The sequence below is a fragment of the Cinclus cinclus genome, chromosome 27 (genome assembly GCF_963662255.1).
Source record: "Cinclus cinclus chromosome 27, bCinCin1.1, whole genome shotgun sequence".
NCBI classification, from domain to species: domain Eukaryota; kingdom Metazoa; phylum Chordata; class Aves; order Passeriformes; family Cinclidae; genus Cinclus; species Cinclus cinclus.
The window spans coordinates 7,098,521-7,119,474 of record NC_085072.1 but is presented as its reverse complement, the minus strand read 5'-3'; the positions used below and the strand labels follow the sequence as shown (position 1 = coordinate 7,119,474).

Genomic DNA, 20,954 nt, shown 5'->3' with positions numbered 1-20,954 from the left:
CCACCTTGCTCTGAGTCACTGGTGGGGACTAGGCAAGTTGGGGACCATGGCAAGCTGTCCCCAGTTCATGGCTGCAATGTCACACTGTGGAGTGCAGCCTCCACCGCATCCACAGGTGTGCCATGGCCCTCCATCCCAGGAAAGTGGAGATAAAGAGGATCCAGATGATTTTCTTCTGCCCTGACCATGGCTGGGAGTCTCCCAGGAGAGGCAGAGGCTCCTGCCCAGCTCTGATAAGATCTGGGACTAAGCAGGGACACCTATAAACAGATTAGAAAGTGAAGGAGAGGTGCCTTATCTCCAATCCAAGGTGGACAATGAGACTACAGCCTGGGAGTCCCCAGGAGCCCTGCAGGAAGCCCAGCAGCTCAGGAAGGGGCCAGTTTGGATTAAAAGCAAAGCTCCACTGTGTGACTGACTGGGCTTGGCCCCAAGTCCTGGGGTGAAAGGGAGCAGGATGGAAGGAAGGAGGAGGAAGGAGGGATGCAGCAGGATGGAGGGATGGAGCAGAATGGAGGGAAGGAGCAGGATGTAGAGATGCTGTTTTCACTGTCGGAGCAGCAAGGAAGACCTGGAGCACCACACAAGGTATTGAAGTGGGATGCTGTGGACAGGCACTCAGATCTTCAGTGAGCACCAGGCATGTTGGGGGTTTGGGGTTTTCCTCCTTGGCTGCATCAGGGGAAAAGACACAGGGAAGAGCTGGAGGGAGGCCAGGAACCAGCAGCATGGAGATGGCTGGAAAAGCATGGCGAGGTTTAGGAAGCCCAGGGGGAGAAGGCCCCAAGGGCTATAGCATGGAAAAGCTGAAATGCCTAAGTCCTCAGCCCAGGGCCCTCTTGTGTCTCCCCCAGTGTCATCCACAGCACAGACAGAGATGCAGCAGGATCACACCACAGTCAGCAAAATTCCCTGTTTGTGGCAGGAGCATGGCTGCTGCTCCAATGCACCCAAGCCTGGGGACAAACTGGCTCCAGCTATGGGATTAACTGCATTTTAAAGCCCCTAATTGGAGTGATTGCTCCTGACAGGAGCGGCAGGGGATGTGTGGGAAGGATGTCCATGCTGGGAAATCACTGCTGCTGACTCAGCATGAGAGGAAGAGTCACATCCATCGTGGCAGCCCCATCACCCCACTTCTCCTTCTGTCCCAGGAGTGGAGCAAAATGAAAAGAAAGCCCCAGATCAGAGACGAGGGGATAAACACAACCTCAGCAGCTGTAGCATGGGATTACACAGATTAAATCCTGCTGGGTAAACCCAGGGCTTTGACCATCACCCAATCCCAGCGCTGGGCACCAGCACTTCCTGGACCTCCTGGATACAACACTGGGGTTCTGCGAGACCATCCATGGGGAATCAGTGTCCTCCCTTCATCAGGATGTGTATTTCTACCTGGGATTGCTCAGGGAGGAGCACTGTGCAGCAAGGCAAGCAGGAATCCAACATCTCACTGTCCTAGTCTTGTAGGAGCACAACTAGCTCCAATGGTTCTACACAGCTCCCTCCATCCTTCCCAAACTCTGGAGATGCTTTAAGGGTCTTACCCAGTGGGTGTTTTCCCCCACCTGGGTTTCCTGAGGTTCTCATTTACCTGCTAGTCTTTGCAAATTAACTCGAGATACGATTCAAAGTTAAATGGGATTGTTAGATGTCAGGTCCTGGGGGACCTCCAGGGAGTTTGGGGAGTCTTAGGGGGTCTGCTCACCCCAAAAAGGCCAGATCTCAGCTCTCCAGGCAGTCCAAGAGGCAGAAAAGGCACAGAAGAGCTTAATGGAAGGAGAAACTGCAGGAGGTTTCCGTGGCTATTGGCAGCCCATAGCCCTCGGCCCTATTGAAATCTGGGAGCGTGTTCTCCCCATGACACAGCTGGGGACAGGGACTCCTGCCAAACTCCCAAGCCATGGCAGGACAGGGAGGAGCTCCATCCCACACAGGACCCTGCACTGGCAACACATCCAGATGCACCGGGAGCCCTGAGTGTCACATCCCCTAGTGGCACCTGCCCCCAGCAGAAACTGAGCTGGAGGTCTGGGCAGGAGGGACCTGGGAGCAAAGCCAGGGCCTTGACAGACTGCTGAGAGCTCCCAGAACCAGCTCAGGGCTCAGTCCTCAGCCATGAATTCCCTGCAGAACAGGGGGGCTGGAGCTGGAGCTTTCAGCACGATTAAGTCGCATTCAGCACTCCCACATGAATAAATCATGTAAGAAGCATTAAGGCAGCTTAGTCTCCCCAGGAAACAGCCCTCGAGTTCTGCCTTTTGGGGCCTGAGGGATGCCCCCATGGACTGGGGGTGGCTCAGCCATGCAGCACAGGCAAGGGGGAATGGGAGCTACAGGCAGGAGCATCCCTGCCAAGGGGTTTGCCCTGGACAGGCACATCCCCTACCTGCCCCATGCCTGGATCTGCACCAGATCCACATTCCCTGCCTGTCCCTTTGGATTCCATGCCAACACAGCAGCATCCAGCTGCCACTGTGCCCTGCGAGGGTGCAGAGCGCCATGACCCCAGCTGCCATCCATCCCAGCCTCACCAGGCAGTGCATACCCCAGCCTGGCTGCACCCAGGGGACACTACTGATGAGCCTGGGTACCCAATCCTGCCCTCAAAGAAGGCGTTCTTCCAGACATCGAGCTTGCATCCCACTCCAGTTGGGGTCTGAGACACTGCAGGAAGCTCCTGGGCAAAAGAGCTCACACAGAAGGAGGGAAAGGATGGGACAGACCTATGGGATGTGCCCATCCTCTCCCTGCACCCTGGGGAGAGAACCATGTATCCCAACCCCACTTACCTGGTACATGCACATGCTGGGATTAATCCCATTGGGCAGGTGACCACCTTTGGATTTGCTTCCTGTGTTCATGCCAGGCCCTCATGTCCGGGGGTGAGCACGGGGGGCACCGGGGGCCACCGTGCTTGGGTGCGGAGCTCCGTGCCCACACAGGGACCACAGGAGGCAGCAGAAGCTGCGGGGAATGGAATTCCCCATGGGATCCGCCCCAGTCACATCCCGGGCACGGAGGGACCAGAGGCGGCCCCAGCCAGGCACCCGTGGGTCGCAGGCACAGTGCTGTCAGTGAGTCCCTGTGTGCTGACCCAGATTGCTCCGAGCACACCCCGAGGCTCCGAGTGCCTGTCACTGGAGCGGGAGCAGAGGCTAAATCCGTGCATCCCTTAATCCGGGAGGCTCTGGTGGGGTGGGCAGAGCAGCAGGGTGACCTGGCTTGCTCTCTCCAGAGCAGGGAGCAGAGGGACTGAGCCCCCAGCACAGGGAGGTGGTGGTGAGACTGGATGTACCCAACACCCAGGTACGTCTCAGCAAATCTCTCAGGAAGGTAGAAGTTCATCCATAGGGACCCCAGGAGCTCCTGGGAAGCACTGTTGGGTGTTTTGCTCTCAGCACCTTGGGTAGAGGCAGGACCAGCCCAGCTCTGTATATGGAGCAGTTGTTCCCAAGCTGCTTTCCTCCAGACACGGCAGAGCACCAGCCCCCCACAGTCCCCGTTCCCCCAAGTCTGAGCTCTGGGACACTGTGCTGTCCCACAAGACCCCACAGGCATGGTGGGCAGCTCAGACGCATCCTGCACAGCCCTGTGACACTGGGCTCATACACCTCACCCTCTTCCAGCCTGAACATTTTTGTGGAAATCAAGTCCAGTCCTCTGGAGTACCTGGAGAGGGTCCTGCAGGTGGGGGGACCGGGAGCAGAGCACCAGCAGAAACCTCAAGACAAGCCCTGATTCCCCAAGCCCTGGGGTGCTCACTGAGCATGGACATCTGGCAGTCTCACTGTCCTCTGCCCCTCTGCTCCCTGAGATGTCCCAGTCCCCACCATGCAGCAGCTCTGCCTCCAGTGTCCTCCCTCAAGACCAAGACTGAGATATAGAAGTCCCATCACCCCACTGGGGAATGGAGCTGATGGCAAGGAGCCCTCCTGGCAAGGGAAGGGGCAGCAGTGGGGCTGCTCTGCACGGTGAGGAAGGAGAGTGATGAATAGTTAATGCCCCCATCTAAAATGCCAGTGTGGGCTCAGCACGTCCTGACATCCCAAGAAGTTGACTGGAGGCAGCAAGGAAGATCTGCTGCCCAAAATGAGCAATCTGCTCCCCAGGTGCTGTCCCCCAAGGGACTGACTGTCTCCACGGGAAGTGAAGACTCTGCATCTGCCTTGCTCTCACCCTGGGGTGTTGCTGGGGAGATTTTGCCCCTTCTCCAAATGCATTCCCCCGTGGACAGGGGAGGGTTGCACTCCTACCCCTCCTCACAGAGCTGCGAGGGTACAGAGGAGAAGGGGAGATGTCCAAGCTGGTTGTGGCTTGGCCTGAGAGAACCTGGGGGATTTGCTGCTGACATGAGGTACAACACTTGCAGCAGCATCACCACTGTCACACCAAGCCAACCCTCCCACAGCCAGGAGCTGAACCCCACATCCAATTCCCCTGTGTGCCTCAGGGAAGGCTCTGCTGTGCCAGGAGCAGATGCTCACCTGTGGGAGTGCCGAGTTCAGCTGCCTCTGGAGCTGGTCCCGCTCCCGGAGCGTCTCCTGAAGGCGGCTCTGGGAGACAGCGAGTGTCTCACGTGTCTCCCGCAGGGTGTCCAGCAGCTTGTCCCTCTCGTCCAGCATGTTCACCATCAGCTGCTCGAAGTCAGCGTCCGCCTCCGAGCCCTGGGGGGGGCCCAGCGGGTCCCCCTCGCTGATGGTGGGCATCACCTCGCACATCATGGCTGGGCTGGCTGGAGGAGGGTCCCGATGGGGCTGGGGGTCTGCTGAGCACAGGTCACATCACTGCAGGCTCCCAGGGGCCAGGAGAGCCAGCATGGGAGTGGACAATGGGGTGCTCAAGGAGAAGGACTCCCCATCCCTTCCTCCTGGGTGCTAAGCAGCAGCTGGCATCACTCCAGCAGGGTGCAGGGATGTCCTGGGCACCAACAGGGTCTTCGCAGTCACCAGTGCCCCAATCGCTACTCGTCACTGCTGGCTCCCACTGTCACGGCTCCTGGGTCCCGTGTGTCACCTCCCTGATGCCTTTCCGAGGGGCTGCAGCATCTGTGACCCACGGGCTGTTCAGAGGGGGACAAAACGACCCTTGAGGATTTGTCCCAATGGAGAGCCCAAGCCAAGAGCAGCACAGGGAGGATCCAAGGAATGTTTGGGCTGCCTGGGCATGCCAAGAGGGGCTTTGGTGAGGATGGGCTGCTGTCCCTAAAGCTGGATGAAGTGTCACTGCTGATGTGGAAGCGTATCTCCACTGGGCATCACAGTTCTTCAAACACCCAGCAGTGACCTGTGGCAGAGGGGACAGAGATCAGATCCCTCCCACTGCCCCCAAAATGCCCAGAGAGATGCCCAGCCCCCTCTGCTCCCCATCAAACCCTTGAGAGCTGCACCAGGCGGGATCAGCATCCACATGAATGGGCTGTGCCAGGTTGTACCTCCTGCGCCCACTACACTGAATCCAGGATGGTACCAAACTGCAGGGAACAGCAATCCTGGCACCCAAAATCCTGCAATTGTCTTTGGCATTCACGTGTCCTGGGCCAGGATCTCATGCCTTCTGTGGAACTCCTGGCTGCTCAGGGCCTCTGTGGCTCCACTGTTCCCCAGCCTCAGGGAATTTGCAGAAAATCAGGCTCCAACCTGAGTTTGGTCCAAACATGGAAGTGACAGCAACAAATGAGTTGAATGATTGGATTAATGTCCCCCCCCCTCCCCCTTCTCTAGACAGATGTGCTGGGCCCAGCTGTTCAGTGACAACTGAACTCCAGCACATACTCCCTTGGTCAAACCTCTCCCAGGGATGCAGGCAGCAGCATCTCCAAATTCCTGCCCAAGCACAAGCACCAGGGATGATAGGCTGGAGGGGAGAGGCAGAGGTGATATTTGGCTAATATAAAGGCTGGATTAAAGCATGGCTGGACCTGAGGATCCAGCCCAGGGATGATGCTGGAACCCACAGCCCCACCTTCCCTTCTGCAGCCCCAAACCATCCCAGATAAGATTCCAGGTGGGAATTCACAGTCCTGTGGGGGAACTTCAGCCCTCTGCAGCAGGGTGAGGGTCCCCAGCAGCAAGGGTGAGTGTGACACTGCCACCCCAGCCACCGTGGTGACCTGCCCACCCCAGTCACCATCTGTGCCAGGGGACAAACCATGGGAAGGGTTTGAGCTGAGCAGCAAAACACAACATGGCAGGCCCAGGGTGAGGAGTGCTGGTCTAGCGCTGCTTCTGGGGCAGGCTCACTCCAGTTTTAAACTTTCCAGATGAAACGCTGAAGGATAGGTTGGAATATTCTGTGGATGCCTCTGAGATCATGGCTGCCCCATCCCTGGAAGTGTTCAAGGCCAGGTTAAACTGGGCTTGGAGCAACCTGGGATAGTGGAAGGTGTCCCTGCCCATGACAGGGGGTGGGACTGGATGAGCTTTAAGGTCCCTTCCAGCCCAAACCAACTGGGATTCTGTGTCAATTCCCCTTCAAAGTCCCTCCCCATACACGGATAAAAAGGACATGCACACAGGCCTAGGCCAGAGCAACCTGTTCTGGCCCTTTGGGATGGGATGAAAGCTCGTGTATCCAACAGCTCAATGGCACAGCAGGGACCTGCCCTGATGAAAGGTGACACTTGTGAGGAGGTGTCTTTGTCACACCAGACACTGCCAGGGTGGGGGAATCAGAACTCTGCTCTTTGGATGACATTGGCTCATCAGCTGAAGGGAAGTTTGACACAAAAAACTCTAAAAATAGAGAAGCTCTGGCAAAAGCAGCAGCCCCTCACTGTGCATCCTGTGTGATGCTGAGAGCTGGCTCCAGCACACAGGGACATAGGACAGGGCTGTCCCACAGGTAGAGTCCTCCCCTCCCTTCACAGATTAGATCCTCAAGTGGGATAAAACCTGTTGTGGACATGTAACACTGTACTGAAACTTTGGAGGTTGCTTATGCTCCATCCTGGCTGTTGGGATGTGGATAATCAGGATAACTGTCGATTCATGGGATAACTGCACTGAGGACATTCCATCCCTGAAGCATGCCACAAAAACAAGGCTGGTGGAGGAAAAGGCAGAAGTGAGGGAGTCCCAGCCCCTGCTCTCCTTGGGTTGAGTTGGACATGAGCCTCATCCCTGTAATTAAGCAGGGAAAATGCTTTCCAGTTCTGCTCCTAATGAACAGCCCATGGGGTACTGTTGGGGGTTGGTTTCTTTCCCTTTTCCCTCTGTGGAATTTTCCCCATTGTCGTGCTAAGATACCTGTTGACTGGGCCCTGGTGACAAGGGGGAGGGGACGGGAGGGAAGAAGCAAGCCCCGCGAGATTCAAACAGCCAGAAGAGGAAGCGGAAGGCTGGGCCTCGGCCCATTTCCCCCGCGGAGTTCGGACGAGAAGGACGATCGCCGTCTGTGTCCCATCCCAGCGTCGGGAAACCACCATCGGACCCTGCCCGGCTGTCTTCTCGCTGTGAACTACCACCATCCAGCACTCTACTGATCACCGGGACCGACACCGTGAGTGGAGAGCTCTCTCTCCATCTCTCTCTCCCCCTGGGACAGCGCTGCCATCACCCCCAGCCCTCCTGCGGCTCTGCGGGACCCGCCCGCCCCCAGCACCGGGAACTGCAGCTCAGGGAAAAGGTGCCTGCAGCCAAAAAACACTGGGACTGAGTTACTGTTCTGTTTGTGGGTAATTTCATAGCTGGTGTTGTTCTTGTTTGTCTTGTTAGATATACTAGTAAAGAACTGTTATTCCTACCCCCATATCTTTGCCTGAGAGCTCTCTTAATTCCAAAATTATAATAATCGGAAGAATCACATTTTCTTTCAGTCCAAAGGGAAGCTTCTGCTTTCCTTAGCAAACACCTGTCCTTCAAACCAGGACAGATTTTGGCCACCCAACGTGGGGCCTGAGGGCATTGAGAGAAAAGGGTGAAAAAGGAATAACAGTTCTTGAGTTACCTCAGTTTTGTGTTAGGTGGCATCATGTTGTCCAGCTTACCGTGGTTTGGGCTCCATGTGGCCACAGCTTTATCTCTCCCATTTGCAATCCCTTACTTGAACATGGGTCCTATAACTCAGGCTGCTGTAACTATTATCCAGCTCCTTTTGTGGGCTGATAACGTGAGAAATTCATGGATTTTTAACTTCCTCTGGAAGGTGGGCACATGGATTCGGAGCTATCACACTCTAACTGTATGTTTTTGGGGCTACTTTAATAATGGTACATACTGTGAGGATATGACACCAGGGAAAATTTTGTCCCAACCCCTTACACAGTTTTTTGGGTCTGCTCCACCAACTTTTGAGGGGTTCAAATCTCTTCTAAGCAGTAATGATATCATACAGTGGCTGACATTGCTAATAGGCCTTGTAAACCTGTTCTATTTAACATTCCGAGATGAGGGGAGATTGACTCGGATGACAACCCTGATACGTCCCCCAAGGAATAGGGATCCTGCCCCAGAGCCTGGCCCTGCCCCAGAGCCTGGCTCTGCCCCAGAGACTAAGGACTCTGCCCCAGAGACTAAGGATTCTGCCCCAGAGGCTAAGGATTTTGCCCCTGAGCCTGATTCTGCCCCAGAGCTCACCTCAGAAAGGAACCATCCAGAGTGGGTGGGGTTTCTAGTGAAGGAGATGGGCCAGATGCTGAAGGAGTACCTTTCCCCAGCTCTTGAGAAACTCTCCCCCTGCCTTAAAGAGGGAGAACCTGATGGTGCAGCAGTGGAACCCACAGATGTTACATCTCTCCAGGTTCCAGCTGAACTGCAAGGGCACTCACAGCCAGCAGTAGTTGCCCCTGTGGAAACTAGAAAGTCTAAGGTGAAAACAAAGCACCTAGATAATAATGATCAGAAAGCAGGGCCCTCACAACCAGCAGGGGAGCCAGAGGTTGAGATCCTCACAGAGTCCCTGTCATACGAGAGTCTCCGTAATCTGCGTAAAGATGTTGTACGAAGGGGCCGTGAGGCTTTTACAACGTGGTTACTGCGGGTCTGGGACCTTATGGGTACAGGTGTGCAGCTGCATGGTACTGAGGCAAGGAATTTGGGACCCCTGACCCAGGACTCAGGTGTGGATCACATATTCGTAAGGGAACCAGGCCCCCTTTCCCTCTGGGAGCGGCTTTTAATGAGTGTAAGAGAGAGGTTTGTCCAGAGAGAGAGAATGCAGGAGCACCACCATAGAATGCGCTGGAAAACCGCTGAGGAGGGGATCCAACAGCTGAGAGAAGTAGCAATACTGGAGATACTCTTTGGGAGGGGTGGACAACATGACAATGACCCCGACAAGGTCAGGTGCACAGGGCAGATGTTGTGGAATCTGGCACACCTGGAGCCATCTCAATACACCACATTCATTGCAGCCATTAATGCTGACACCAACCACGAGACAGTGGGTTCTGTTGCCAGTAAGCTCAGAAATTTTGAGAGTATAATGAATGGCCCAATGCAGGCTCAGGTCTCTGCCATGATTAGGGAACTTAGAGAGGAGTTCAAGGAGGAGATAAGAGGGGTGAGGGAGGAGATGAGGAAGGTCAATGCAGCACCACTGTGAGTCACAGATACCAGAGTTAGAGCCCAACGTCCCCCAGCTAGGGATAGAGGATACACCCCACGAGCTGACCTGTGGTTCTTTCTGCGTGACCATGGGGAAGACATGAGGAGGTGGGATTGGAAACCCACTTCTGCCCTGGCAGCACGGGTGCGTCAACTCAAGGAGGGAAACACTAACCAAAGGAGCTCCACTAAAGTGAAGGTAGCCTCAACTTCCCATAACCAAGATGCAGGGTATTACAAAAGGGAGGATGATTTGTCAGATCCCCTTGAGGGAACCTCCAACATGTATGCCCAGGAAGGAAATAATAACCAGTGCTAGAGGGGCCCTGCCTCTAGCCAGGGAAAGGCACGGGAAAACCGGGTCTTTTGGACAGTGTGGATCCAATGGCCTGGCACATCAGAGCCACAAAAACATAGAGCATTAGTTGACACTGGTTCACAGGTCACCCTAATACCATCAGAACATGTGGGGGAGGAGCCTGTTTCTATTGCTGGGGTGACAGGGGGATCACAGGAATTGACTTTGCTGGAGGCTGAGGTGAGCCTGACTGGGAAGGAGTGGCAGAAGCATCCAATTGTGACTGGCCCAGAGGCACCGTGTATTCTAGGCATAGACTTCCTCAGGAATGGCTATTACAAAGACCCAAAGGGACTCAGGCGGGCTTTTGGAATAGCTGCTGTAGAGGCAGAAAACATTAAGCAATTGAACACCTTGCTTGGACTGTCGGAGAGCCCATCTGCAGTGGGACTCCTGAAGGTGAAGGAGCAGCAAGTGCCAGTTGCCACCTCGACAGTGCACCACCAGCAGTACAGGACAAATCGAGATGCCGTGATCCCCATCCACAAGATGATCCATGAGCTGGAGGGCCAAGGGGTGGTCAGCAGAACCCACTCACCCTTCAAGAGCCCCATCTGGCCTGTGCGCAAGTCTGACGGAGAATGGAGATTGACTGTGGACTATCGTGCATTGAATGAAGTGACTCCACCGCTGAGCGCTGCCGTGCCGGACATGCTGGAACTCCAGTACGAGCTGGAGTCCAAGGCAGCAAAGTGGTACGCCACCATTGACATTGCCAATGCATTTTTCTCCATTCCTCTGGCAGCAGAGTGCAGGCCTCAGTTTGCTTTCACCTGGAGGGGCGTGCAGTACACCTGGAACCGACTGCCCCAGGGGTGGAAACACAGCCCCACCATCTGCCATGGACTGATCCAGGCTGCACCGGAAAAGGGTGAAGCTCCAGAACATCTGCAATACATTGATGACATCATTGTGTGGGGGAACACGGCAATGGAAGTATTTGAGAAAGGAGAAAAGATCATCCAGATTCTGCTGGGAGCCGGTTTTGCCATCAAGAGGAGCAAAGTCAAAGGTCCTGCCCGAGAGATCCAGCTCCTGGGAGTAAAGTGGCAAGATGGGTGGCGCCAAATCCCCACTGAGGTCATCAATAAGATCACCGCGATGTCTCCACCAACCAACAAGAAGGAAACACAAGCTTTCCTAGGTGCCATAGGCTTTTGGAGAATGCACATTCCTGAGTACAGCCAGATCGTCAGCCCTCTCTACCTGGTCACCCGGAAGAAGAACGAATTCCACTGGGGCCCTGAGCAGCAGCAAGCCTTTGCCCAGATCAAGCAGGAGATCGCTCATGCTGTAGCCCTCGGCCCAGTCAGGACAGGACCAGAGGTGAAGAATGTGCTCTACTCTGCAGCCGGGAACAAGGGCTTGTCCTGGAGCCTTTGGCAGAAGGTACCTGGTGAGACCCGAGGCCGACCTCTGGGATTCTGGAGCCGAAGTTACAGAGGGTCTGAAGCCAACTACACCCCAACAGAGAAGGAGATCTTGGCTGCTTATGAAGGAGTTCAAGCTGCCTCAGAAGTGATTGGCACAGAAGCACAGCTCCTCCTGGCACCCCGACTACCAGTGCTGGGGTGGATGTTTAAAGGGAAGGTCCCCTCTAGCCACCACACCACCGATGCCACATGGAGCAAGTGGATTGCCCTCATCACACAGCGCGCCCGTATCGGAAACCCAAATCGCCCTGGGATTTTGGAAATAATTACAAACTGGCCAGAAGGTGAAAATTTTGGTCTTGCCGATGAAGAGGAGCAAGAACAAGTGACCTGGGCTGATGAAGCCCCGCCATACAACCAACTGCCAGCAGATGAAACTCGCTACGCTCTTTTCACTGACGGTTCCTGTCGCATCGTGGGGATGAACCGGAAGTGGAAAGCAGCCGTATGGAGCCCCACACGACAAGTTGCACAAGCTACTGAAGGAGAAGGTGGATCAAGTCAACTTGCTGAACTCAAAGCCGTTCAGCTGGCCCTGGACATTGCTGAAAGAGAGAAGTGGCCAAAGCTTTACCTTTACACTGATTCATGGATGGTAGCCAATGCTCTGTGGGGCTGGCTGGAAAGATGGAAAAAAGCTAACTGGCAACGTAGGGGAAAACCAATCTGGGCTGCTGATGAGTGCAAAGACATTGCCAGTCGGGTAGAGAAGCTACCCGTAAAGGTCCGTCATGTAGATGCCCATGTCCCCAAGAGTCGGGCTAATGAGGAGCACCAACACAATGAGCAAGTAGATCAGGCTGCAAGGATAGAGGTGTCACAGATAGACTTAGACTGGCAACACAAGGGAGAGTTGTTTCTGGCTCGATGGGCCCACGATGCCTCAGGTCACCAAGGCAGAGATGCTACCTATAAGTGGGCACGAGACCGAGGGGTGGATCTCACCATGGACAGTATTTCCCAGGTTATCCATGACTGTGAGACGTGTGCTGCCATCAAGCAAGCCAAGCGAGTGAAGCCCCTCTGGTATGGGGGGCGGTGGTCCAAATATAAGTATGGGGAGGCCTGGCAGATTGACTACATCACACTGCCTCAGACACGCCAAGGCAAGCGCTACGTGCTGACCATGGTGGAAGCCACCACTGGATGGTTGGAGACCTACCCTGTGCCTCATGCCACTGCCCGCAACACCATCCTGGGCCTGGAAAAACAAGTCCTTTGGAGACATGGTACCCCTGAGAGAATTGAGTCAGACAATGGGACTCATTTCAAGAACAGCCTCATAAACACCTGGGCCAGAGAACACGGCATCGAGTGGGTGTACCACATTCCTTATCACGCACCAGCAGCTGGGAAAGTGGAACGGTGCAATGGGCTGCTTAAAACCACCTTGAAGGCACTGGGTGGGGGGACTTTCAAAAACTGGGAGATTAATCTACCAAAGGCCACATGGTTAGTGAACACCCGAGGTTCCACGAATCGAGCAGGCCCTGCCCAGTCTGAGCCCTTGAGAACACCAGATGGGGACAAGGTTCCAGTGGTGCATATGAGAGGTATGCTAGGAAAAACTGTTTGGGTGAACCCTGCCTCCAGCAAAGACAATCCAATTCGTGGGGTGGTTTTTGCCCAAGGGCCAGGGTGTACCTGGTGGGTGATGCAAAGGGATGGAAAGACCCGATGCATACCCCAAGGAGACCTTGTTTTAGGGTGAACTACCTACAATACTGTGCCTGTATCTGTAACTGTTTGGATGTCTATAATTTGAAGATTTTAATTTGATTTGGCATGATGGTAGGGGAAAATTCGGGGTGGATAACGTTGGGGGTTGGTTTCTTTCCCTTTTCCCTCTGTGGAAGTTTCCCCATTGTCATGCTAAGATACCTGTTGACTGGGCCCTGGTAACAAGAGGGAAGGGGACGGGAGGGAAGAGGGAACCCCACGAGATTCAAACAGCCAGAAGAGGAAGCGGAAGGCTGGGCCTCGGCCCATTTCCCCCGCGGAGTTCGGACGAGAAGGACGATCGCCGTCTGTGTCCCATCCCAGCGTCGGGAAACCACCATCGGACCCTGCCCGGCTGTCTTCTCGCTGTGAACTACCACCATCCAGCACTCTGCTGATCACCGGGACCGACACTGTGAGCGGAGAGCTCTCTCCATCTCTCTCTCCCCCTGGGACAGCGCTGCCACCACCCCCAGCCCTCCTGCAGCTCTGTGGGACCCGCCTGCCCCCAGCACCGGGAACTGCAGCTCAGGGAAAAGGTGCCTGCAGCCAAAAAACACTGGGACTGAGTCACTGTTCTGTTTGTGGGTAATTTCATAGCTGGTGTTGTTCTTGTTTGTCTTGTTAGATATACTAGTAAAGAACTGTTATTCCTACCCCCATATCTTTGCCTGAGAGCTCTCTTAATTCCAAAATTATAATAATCGGAAGAATCACGGTTTGTTTTTTTTCAGTCCAAAGGGAAGCTTCTGCTTTCCTTAGCAAACACCTGTCTTTCAAACCAGTACAGGTACCCACAGGCATGTAGCTCCCTGCCAGCTTTCCTGGGGGCAAGATGTCCCAGACTCCAGGGAAATCCAGGGCCAAGAAGAGCAAAACACAGTCCTACCCCAGGGCTAAGCCCTGTTAATTTGGGTGCAAAGCCTAAACGAGGTGATTTTTATGCCCCCTCCTCTGCTGTGCCTCCACTTGAGGGATGGCATGGAGAAGGAGCATCCAGACTGGGGAAAAGTCTGGCAGTTCCTGAGCAGGACTTGAATGGCAAAATGAGTCACATGGGCATGGCCCCAGCCAGCTGCCTGTGGGGAATTGGGAGAAATTAGCAGATGAATTAAGAGATACTAATCAAGGCACTCAGGGAAGAACCCTGCAAGCCCTCAGGGAAGGGAAATGCTGCAGGGAATGACCAAGACATAAATCTGACCAGAGCGATGATGGGATGGAAATTTATCCCAGCTGCAAAGGAGAGACACCCTTATCATGAGGAGACTCTGCAGATGCCAATTCCAGCAGGGCTGTGGTGGCTTTCTGCAACCCACAGAGGTCATCCAAGGGGCTGGACCCACACAGTGCAGGAGGAGGCACAGATTTACGGCCAAGAGCTGGTTTTCTTTCTCCTTCCCCCATGGCTGAGCTTGTGTATGGGTGGTTTCGGGGGGGAGGGTTTGTTTCACTATAAACCTGCTCCTGCCCACAGTCACATCCTGTTATTCCTGTGTGCTTGTGCAGGGAGATGGGGAGATGAGCACAGCCAGTCCCCCAGCCTGGGAAGGGTGATCACAGAATCACAGGAATCATACACAGCACTGATTCTAGTCCAGGATGGACTCATCCCATTTCACTGGTCCCCAGAAGCTGCTGTGCCCTGTCCCTGAGGATGCTCAGTGAAGCATCAACCTGTCCTGGACAAGGCAACGATGGTGACGCAAAGCTCCTCTGTGCCCAGGGTTTGGGGGTGTCTCCACTGAGGTCATATTCCCCCTTCATCCCAGGCCACTAAGGACACACACAGAGGTGTAAGGCTACAACCCCCTGCAGCCAGAGCAGCCCTATGAGCAGGGTGAGACCTCCCATCCCCACAGACAGCATCCAAAGCCCCTCTGGCCTGGCCTGAAACCCCTAGGCAGGTGGGGACAGCCAGTCCAGGGCTCTTGGGGCTCTCTGTGCCTCCCAGGACGCTGCTGCACTGTGAGAATCCCTCTGCCAGAGGGCCCCTGGCAGGGAAATCCAGGGGGATGCTCTGCCACCTCCAAGTGTGGCTCTGGACACAATCCAGCCCTGTGTGCCCGTTCTGTCTGGAATCATGGCCAAGTCCAAAAGTGGAAAACTCCGTGCACTGCAGTGGGACTGTCCACATCCACGGACACTGAGCTTCCTCCAGCATCCCCATCATGGATACATTCCTCCAACAACCACAGGAACTCTCCTACCCCATGGATTTGTGAGTGAGCATTTCTGGATTCAACCACTGCAGCTTTCACAGCAACACCATGAATCCCAGGAGTAGCCCAGGCTCTAGAAAGGACCAACATCCAGAGTCAGGCCAGCTGCAAAGGGTTTATTTGGGATGGCATGAGAGGGAGCCAGGACCAGGCTGGGTTTGATCCCTGCTGTCTTCAAGGCCTGTGGAACAGGAAGTGAGTTCAGTAAGCAACAGGCACAGGTGAGTGTGCACGGATGTGCACACAGGAACAGGGATAAAGCAACATCCATGGAGCCAGAGATGTGGGAACAGGGACAGGGATACAGCAACATCCACAGGGCCAGTGACATGCACAAGAGCAGGAGTGTGCAGGAAGTTCCTTCCCAGGGTCAACTCCCCTAATTTCTGTCCCACCTCAAACCTTGGGCTTTTCTCCATTCTCCAAAAGCAAGAGAATCTCGCCCATTCCCAGGCACCTCTCCCAGGAAGCCCAGCTAGAGGGGGCACACACAGAGTCTGTCCCTACCCAGCAAAGTTTAGCACTTCCCAGGCAAACCCACACATACCAGCAGTCACTTTGAAGGACCTTGGGGACATCAGTGTGGGTGACAGCCCAAGACACCCTCCACACTATGCTGTGACTGCGGCAGCAGCAGTGATGGCACACCCAGAGCAGCTCTTTGCTGCTGGAGGTCAGAGGGGCCTGAGCTTGCTCCCAATTAGCGCCTGTAAATCTCAGCCTTTCACAGGACTCTGGGAGAACTCCCTAAATGCTCTTGCCTGGCTTTAGAGCGCTTTAAGTGCTGGGATAATCATTAGGTAGAGTTGTGAGGCTTCGAGGAGACATCTGGGAGCTGAGCAAAGAGACACAGCACAGCTCCAGCCCTTGCTGGGTATTTTTAGTCCCATGGGACTGCCAGGCACAGGCGTCCTGGGAGCAGGTTTCTTGCCAGGGAAAACATGCTTGCTTTACTATCCCTCCCCACTCTACCCCAAAATGATGTTTTCCCCCCTTTTTGGGATGGAAAACAGCTCAGTCACATGCTGCCTGCTCAGAGAGGTCACTTCCTCACAATGGTGCCGAGACTTGGAGCAGCAGCTGATGGGCACCAGAACGGGTTTTTGCCCTGGAGCTAATGATTTACTCAGCTCAGCTGTGAGTCAAGGTAGCCCGTGGGATGCTGGATCCCAGGAAGCACCCTGGCTTTCCCTTCCCAACAAGGGAGAGAAGCACCCACAGCTTCACCCATGCACAAAGGATAGAGTTTCCCCGTGTTTCCTCTCTGAATAGCTCCACTCCCATCCCAGCCTTGACAAGGAGAAGAGCCTTGGTGGCTCTGTCAGCAAGACCATTGCCCAGTAGGCAGCTGGCAAAGAGACTTTAACACACTCCTTGAAGGCAACAAGCTCTCAGAGATTGATCATCCCATAAAAATGTCATTCTGATCTTTTCTGCTCCTGGAAAATACTCCTCAGCTGCCCAGCTTGGCCTTGGAAGCACAGAGATGAGATGGCAGAGCCCACACCAGCATCCCTCACTCCCAGTTCCCTGGAACAGGAATAGCCTCCCTTCTGCCCAACTGGCCAAACTCGGGGTTCAGCACCTGCACTGACCCCTCCCTGCCAGATCCAGGAGGGACCAGAGTCTGATGCCCTTTTGCTGTTAGTTTTACCTTTCAGGAACTCTTTTAATGCATTATACTGCATTAAACATGACCCAGGACAGGCTGCAAATGTTGTATCCTGGCATTCCCAGCAACCTCATCCCAAACACTGCCCCTGCAGACAGAGGCACATCCCAGCACAAGTCCTGCCCACCATCACTCAAGTCAGACACCACTTGCAAGCAGCCAGGACATGTTGGGCCACCAATCCTAACGCAGGGAAGGTCAGCAGTGACCCACTGAGCAGTGGGATAGCAGAGTGGGAACATCCTCACCATCTCTACCAAGCCGCCATCTCTCCTACCCTCAGTGAGTGATGTGATAATTGGAGGTTGGGAAAAGGGAGATTATTCTGCACACAAGATAAAGGGGATGCTGAAGAGCCCTGGCTTGACAGTAGAAATTGCTGATTCAAGTGTAGAACCTGGAAATGTTCGCCTGCTGCAAGTCTTGGAGAAGCCTTTGCCACATGCTCCTGTGGCTCATGGGCTGGGATTTCCCCTCCCAGGTGCCGTGAGACCTCAGGAGAGGTGCTGCTCATGCCCAAAGCAGACACCAGCTGAGTTCCACATGTGCCAGGAGCTACTTGGATCCCTCTGACAGTCCCACAGCCCCCAATGGCCCCTCTCCATCCTTCCCTCCCTCTATCCCTGTGCCCAGGCACAGACCCCTTTCCACACACTCCACAGGTTTCTTAGAGTTTTACAAACCTGGAGTGAAGCCATCCTGCTGTGAGGTGAAGCATCCTGACTTCTCCATCCTGAGTGATACTTGGGTAAAAATCTTTTTCTCATGAAGAAAACCAATCAGAAGACACTGCCTCATCCCAGCTTTTCTCCCAAGTCCCTTCATTTATTCCCAGGATACACTGTGGCCTCATGGGACCACCAGTCCCCTGAGAGGGACAAGGAAGATCCAGTTTTCTGTGGGGCCCATATGGTGACAGCACTCCCACATTCCTTAACACCGCCCTGCCGCCAGCAGGAAACTGCACAGATGGTCCCTGGCTGGTGCCAGAGGCTGCCCATGGCCAGGACACCCAGGGATAACAAGGGAAATGAGGCATTCTGGCTGGAAATAAGGTGCCAGTTTTAGCAACAGAGGATTGGATTCCCATTCCAAAAGGTGAGATGGATTTGCTGAGATCAGGGCTGGCAATGTGGTGGAGACCTGCGAAAAGACGCAGTGGTGCCTCCTCTCTCGTCCAGGTCTGGGAGGACTCCTGGGGTACCCCACAGCTGAAGCAGTGTGTCCTTTGCACCCAAGGGGACAATGTCCAACTTGTCCCTTGTTGGAGATGCAGCAGTGGCAGAACAGGACATCTGGGCAGCTCTCCAGGGTTTGGAGCTGTCTCAGGTGTTGGGAAGCCCTGGGAGCCCCTAAAGGGTGGGGACAGGGGACACTGCAAGCAATAAAAAGCAGCATATTTATCTTATTTTGAAGGACACACTTCTTCCCCAGAGATTTGCTCCAATCCCACAAAGCAGTTCCCACCTCAACCCTTGCTCACTCCAAACTGCTAAACCAGAGGAGAATCTGTGAGGAAAAATGTCCAGATCTGACAGTTTCTTTTCAGGGAGCAGTAAATGCTAGCATTTCACTGGTATTTATACTTCCCAGTGGGAGGGGAGGCATTACACACTACTTCCAGAGGGTATTTTCAGACAGTCACCTGCTCCTCATTGTGCAGAGACACAATTGTTCCTCAGCAAAACCTTGTCAGACAATGAGCTGAAATCTGTGCTGGGCCCTGGGGGTGGGGGGGGAGGATGGAGCCAAACCCTCCAGGGCTGGCACCCAAACGCTGTCACACAGACATCTGCAGGAATCTACAGGACTCTGTCACAACCTGGGAGGTGTTGTGGGGGTTGTGTTGGGGGTCCTGACTCAGTTTCCTTGTTTCCAAAGTGGGCTACCTGTCCTGCCCTGACCCCAGAGAAAGGTGGGACCTCAGTCTGTTCCAAGGAGGAATGTGGCAGGGACAGAACTGCCGGGTAAAGCCACACCAACCTCCTTTGGGGTGATGTGACAGACAGAAATGGGCCTTGGAGAGGCTCCAGCCTGGACGATCCCTCAGACAAGTGGGATCCCCAAGCCTGGCCAAGAGATTCAGCAAGCCCTGGGTCACCTTGAGACTTCATCCCTGGGTTTGCAACAGCCAAAGACATAGCTGGGAGGAGAGAGGACCACAGATCTGAGGATCTGACACAGGTCTGCTGAAGCCCTAAGGATCCCAGGAGCCTGTGTGGAAGCACAGGGAGTGCTCTGGAGGAGCACAGGAATGTGGTTGCTGGAACACGAGCTGGATTGCACGCTGTGGCACAGCTGCTCCTATTGGCATAAGGTGTTCACCCGAACCAGCAAAAACATAAACCAAACCCCCAAATCCTGTAATCACACCACACTCCAATCACCTACACCCAGTGGCATCACTGAAAGACAGGACTGTGGAAATACTGGAGAAGTCCCAATTCCTTTGGTGCATGAGAGGCTGGAAAACCACCAGTGCCTTGGAAGGGAGGAGATGGATGCACCTGACCCATGAGACCTTGCTCACATCCCTCTTCCAGGATGTTGTGTGCACTCAGATCCATCCAAAGGGACAAGGAGGGGTTTCAGCAACCACCAAACCAACACAAAGAAGGAACGGTTCCAGTTACAACATTTCCTTGTACAGCTGCTTCTCTGCTGCATGTACACATGGCTCATCCATCCTTTTGTTCCATAACTTTGAACCAAACTCCTGTCCTTTTCTCTGTTAGCCTGAAGCCACAGAATCCCAGAAGCCCAGACTAGCTGGGGTTGGAAGGGACCTCTGAAGATCTAGTCCAACAACCTCTCAAAGCAGGGTCAAACCCCAAGCAGATGACACAGGGACACATGAAGGTGAATTTGGAATGTCTCCAGGGAGGGAAACTCAATGCCCTCCCCAGGCATTCTGGTGCTCTGCCCTCCTCCATGGAAAGTTCTTCATGTTGAGGCACTGAGAGTCTTTAATTTCTCTCTCAAGGATGGTTATTTGAACAGAAGCAGAAGGAAATGCAATCCCTACAGAAGCAGCACATCAAGGTGAACTAGGCCCTGGGTGACTCTGTCAGAGAAGGCAGCATTGGGATCCATCCCAGCAATTGGGCTGGCTTCCAGCCCAAGGTGGATGCAGACTCCTCTGACAGGGAACAAGGCACAGGAAAGTGATCCACCACCATTGGGAGAAAATCCTGTGCTTGTCACAGAGGGGGCATCACTGCAAAGTCCCCTTACCTTTGGGAAAGTGAGGCTTTGTGCCTCAGGTTCCCCATGAGAAGGGCACAGCTTCAATCCTTGCTGAGGCACAGAGGAATGGCAGGTGATTTTCCATGATTTCACTGGAGGTTTTGCCATGGGTACATCCCTCCCACCCCCATGACACTTCTGCTGAGGAGTTATCTCATCTGGGAGCCTGCTGGGCTGGAGCTGGGGGCCTCCCCCTCGCAGCCAAACTAGAACCTGCCCTGCTTTAGTCACACCCCGTGAGCACTTGTGGTGTTAATTTATTCAGCGAGGAAGGAAGAGTCACCAGCTCCAAGGGGGGCTGAGGAAATCTGTGCCAGGGGTGCACCCGAGCCCTGCCAAATGCTGTAGAGGTGCCTGTTCACTCACCCAAGCCCTGGCACCCATACCTAGCCCATGCCAAGCCCAGGGCTCGGGGTAGACTGCTGCTTGTAGAGAAACCCCAGGACAAACCTCACATGCACCTGAGGAGCTTCTATGCCTGGTCTGCCCAAGATCCAGGGTTTCTCCCACCACCCATCCCACTGGAATCTCTTCCACACCCTCAGCCGGCCCTCCCTGCCACACCCACACATCAGCTGCACATCTGCTCAGTTCCCAGTGGAAAATTCAGCCACCAGCTCCATGGCTGGTGGAAAGGGAAAGCGGCTCAGTGAGCTCAGAGGCTCAGAGCCAAATCTCTCTCCCTGCCCCACCCAGGCAGGTCTCCAGTATTCTGCCACCACAGGATCATGTGGTGAACTCTGCCTTTCTGCCAGGCCC

The 20,954-nt window shown here is 54.4% G+C and overlaps 1 protein-coding gene across 2 annotated transcripts in view; it reads right to left on the bottom strand.

Moving 5' to 3' along the window:
- The window catches only part of PPFIA4 (PTPRF interacting protein alpha 4), a 48,726-nt gene extending 28,420 nt beyond the window's left edge, over positions 1 to 20,306 (bottom strand). For both annotated transcript variants that reach the window (XM_062509337.1, XM_062509338.1), the window contains exons 1-2: positions 20,184 to 20,306; positions 4,488 to 5,286 (exon numbers count right to left, since the gene is read on the bottom strand). In XM_062509337.1, coding sequence (XP_062365321.1) covers positions 4,488 to 4,724 — 237 coding nt within the window. In that variant the 5' untranslated portion in view covers positions 4,725 to 5,286; positions 20,184 to 20,306. The remainder of the gene's footprint in view (positions 1 to 4,487; positions 5,287 to 20,183) is intronic.
- Positions 20,307 to 20,954: the final 648 nt, after the last annotated feature.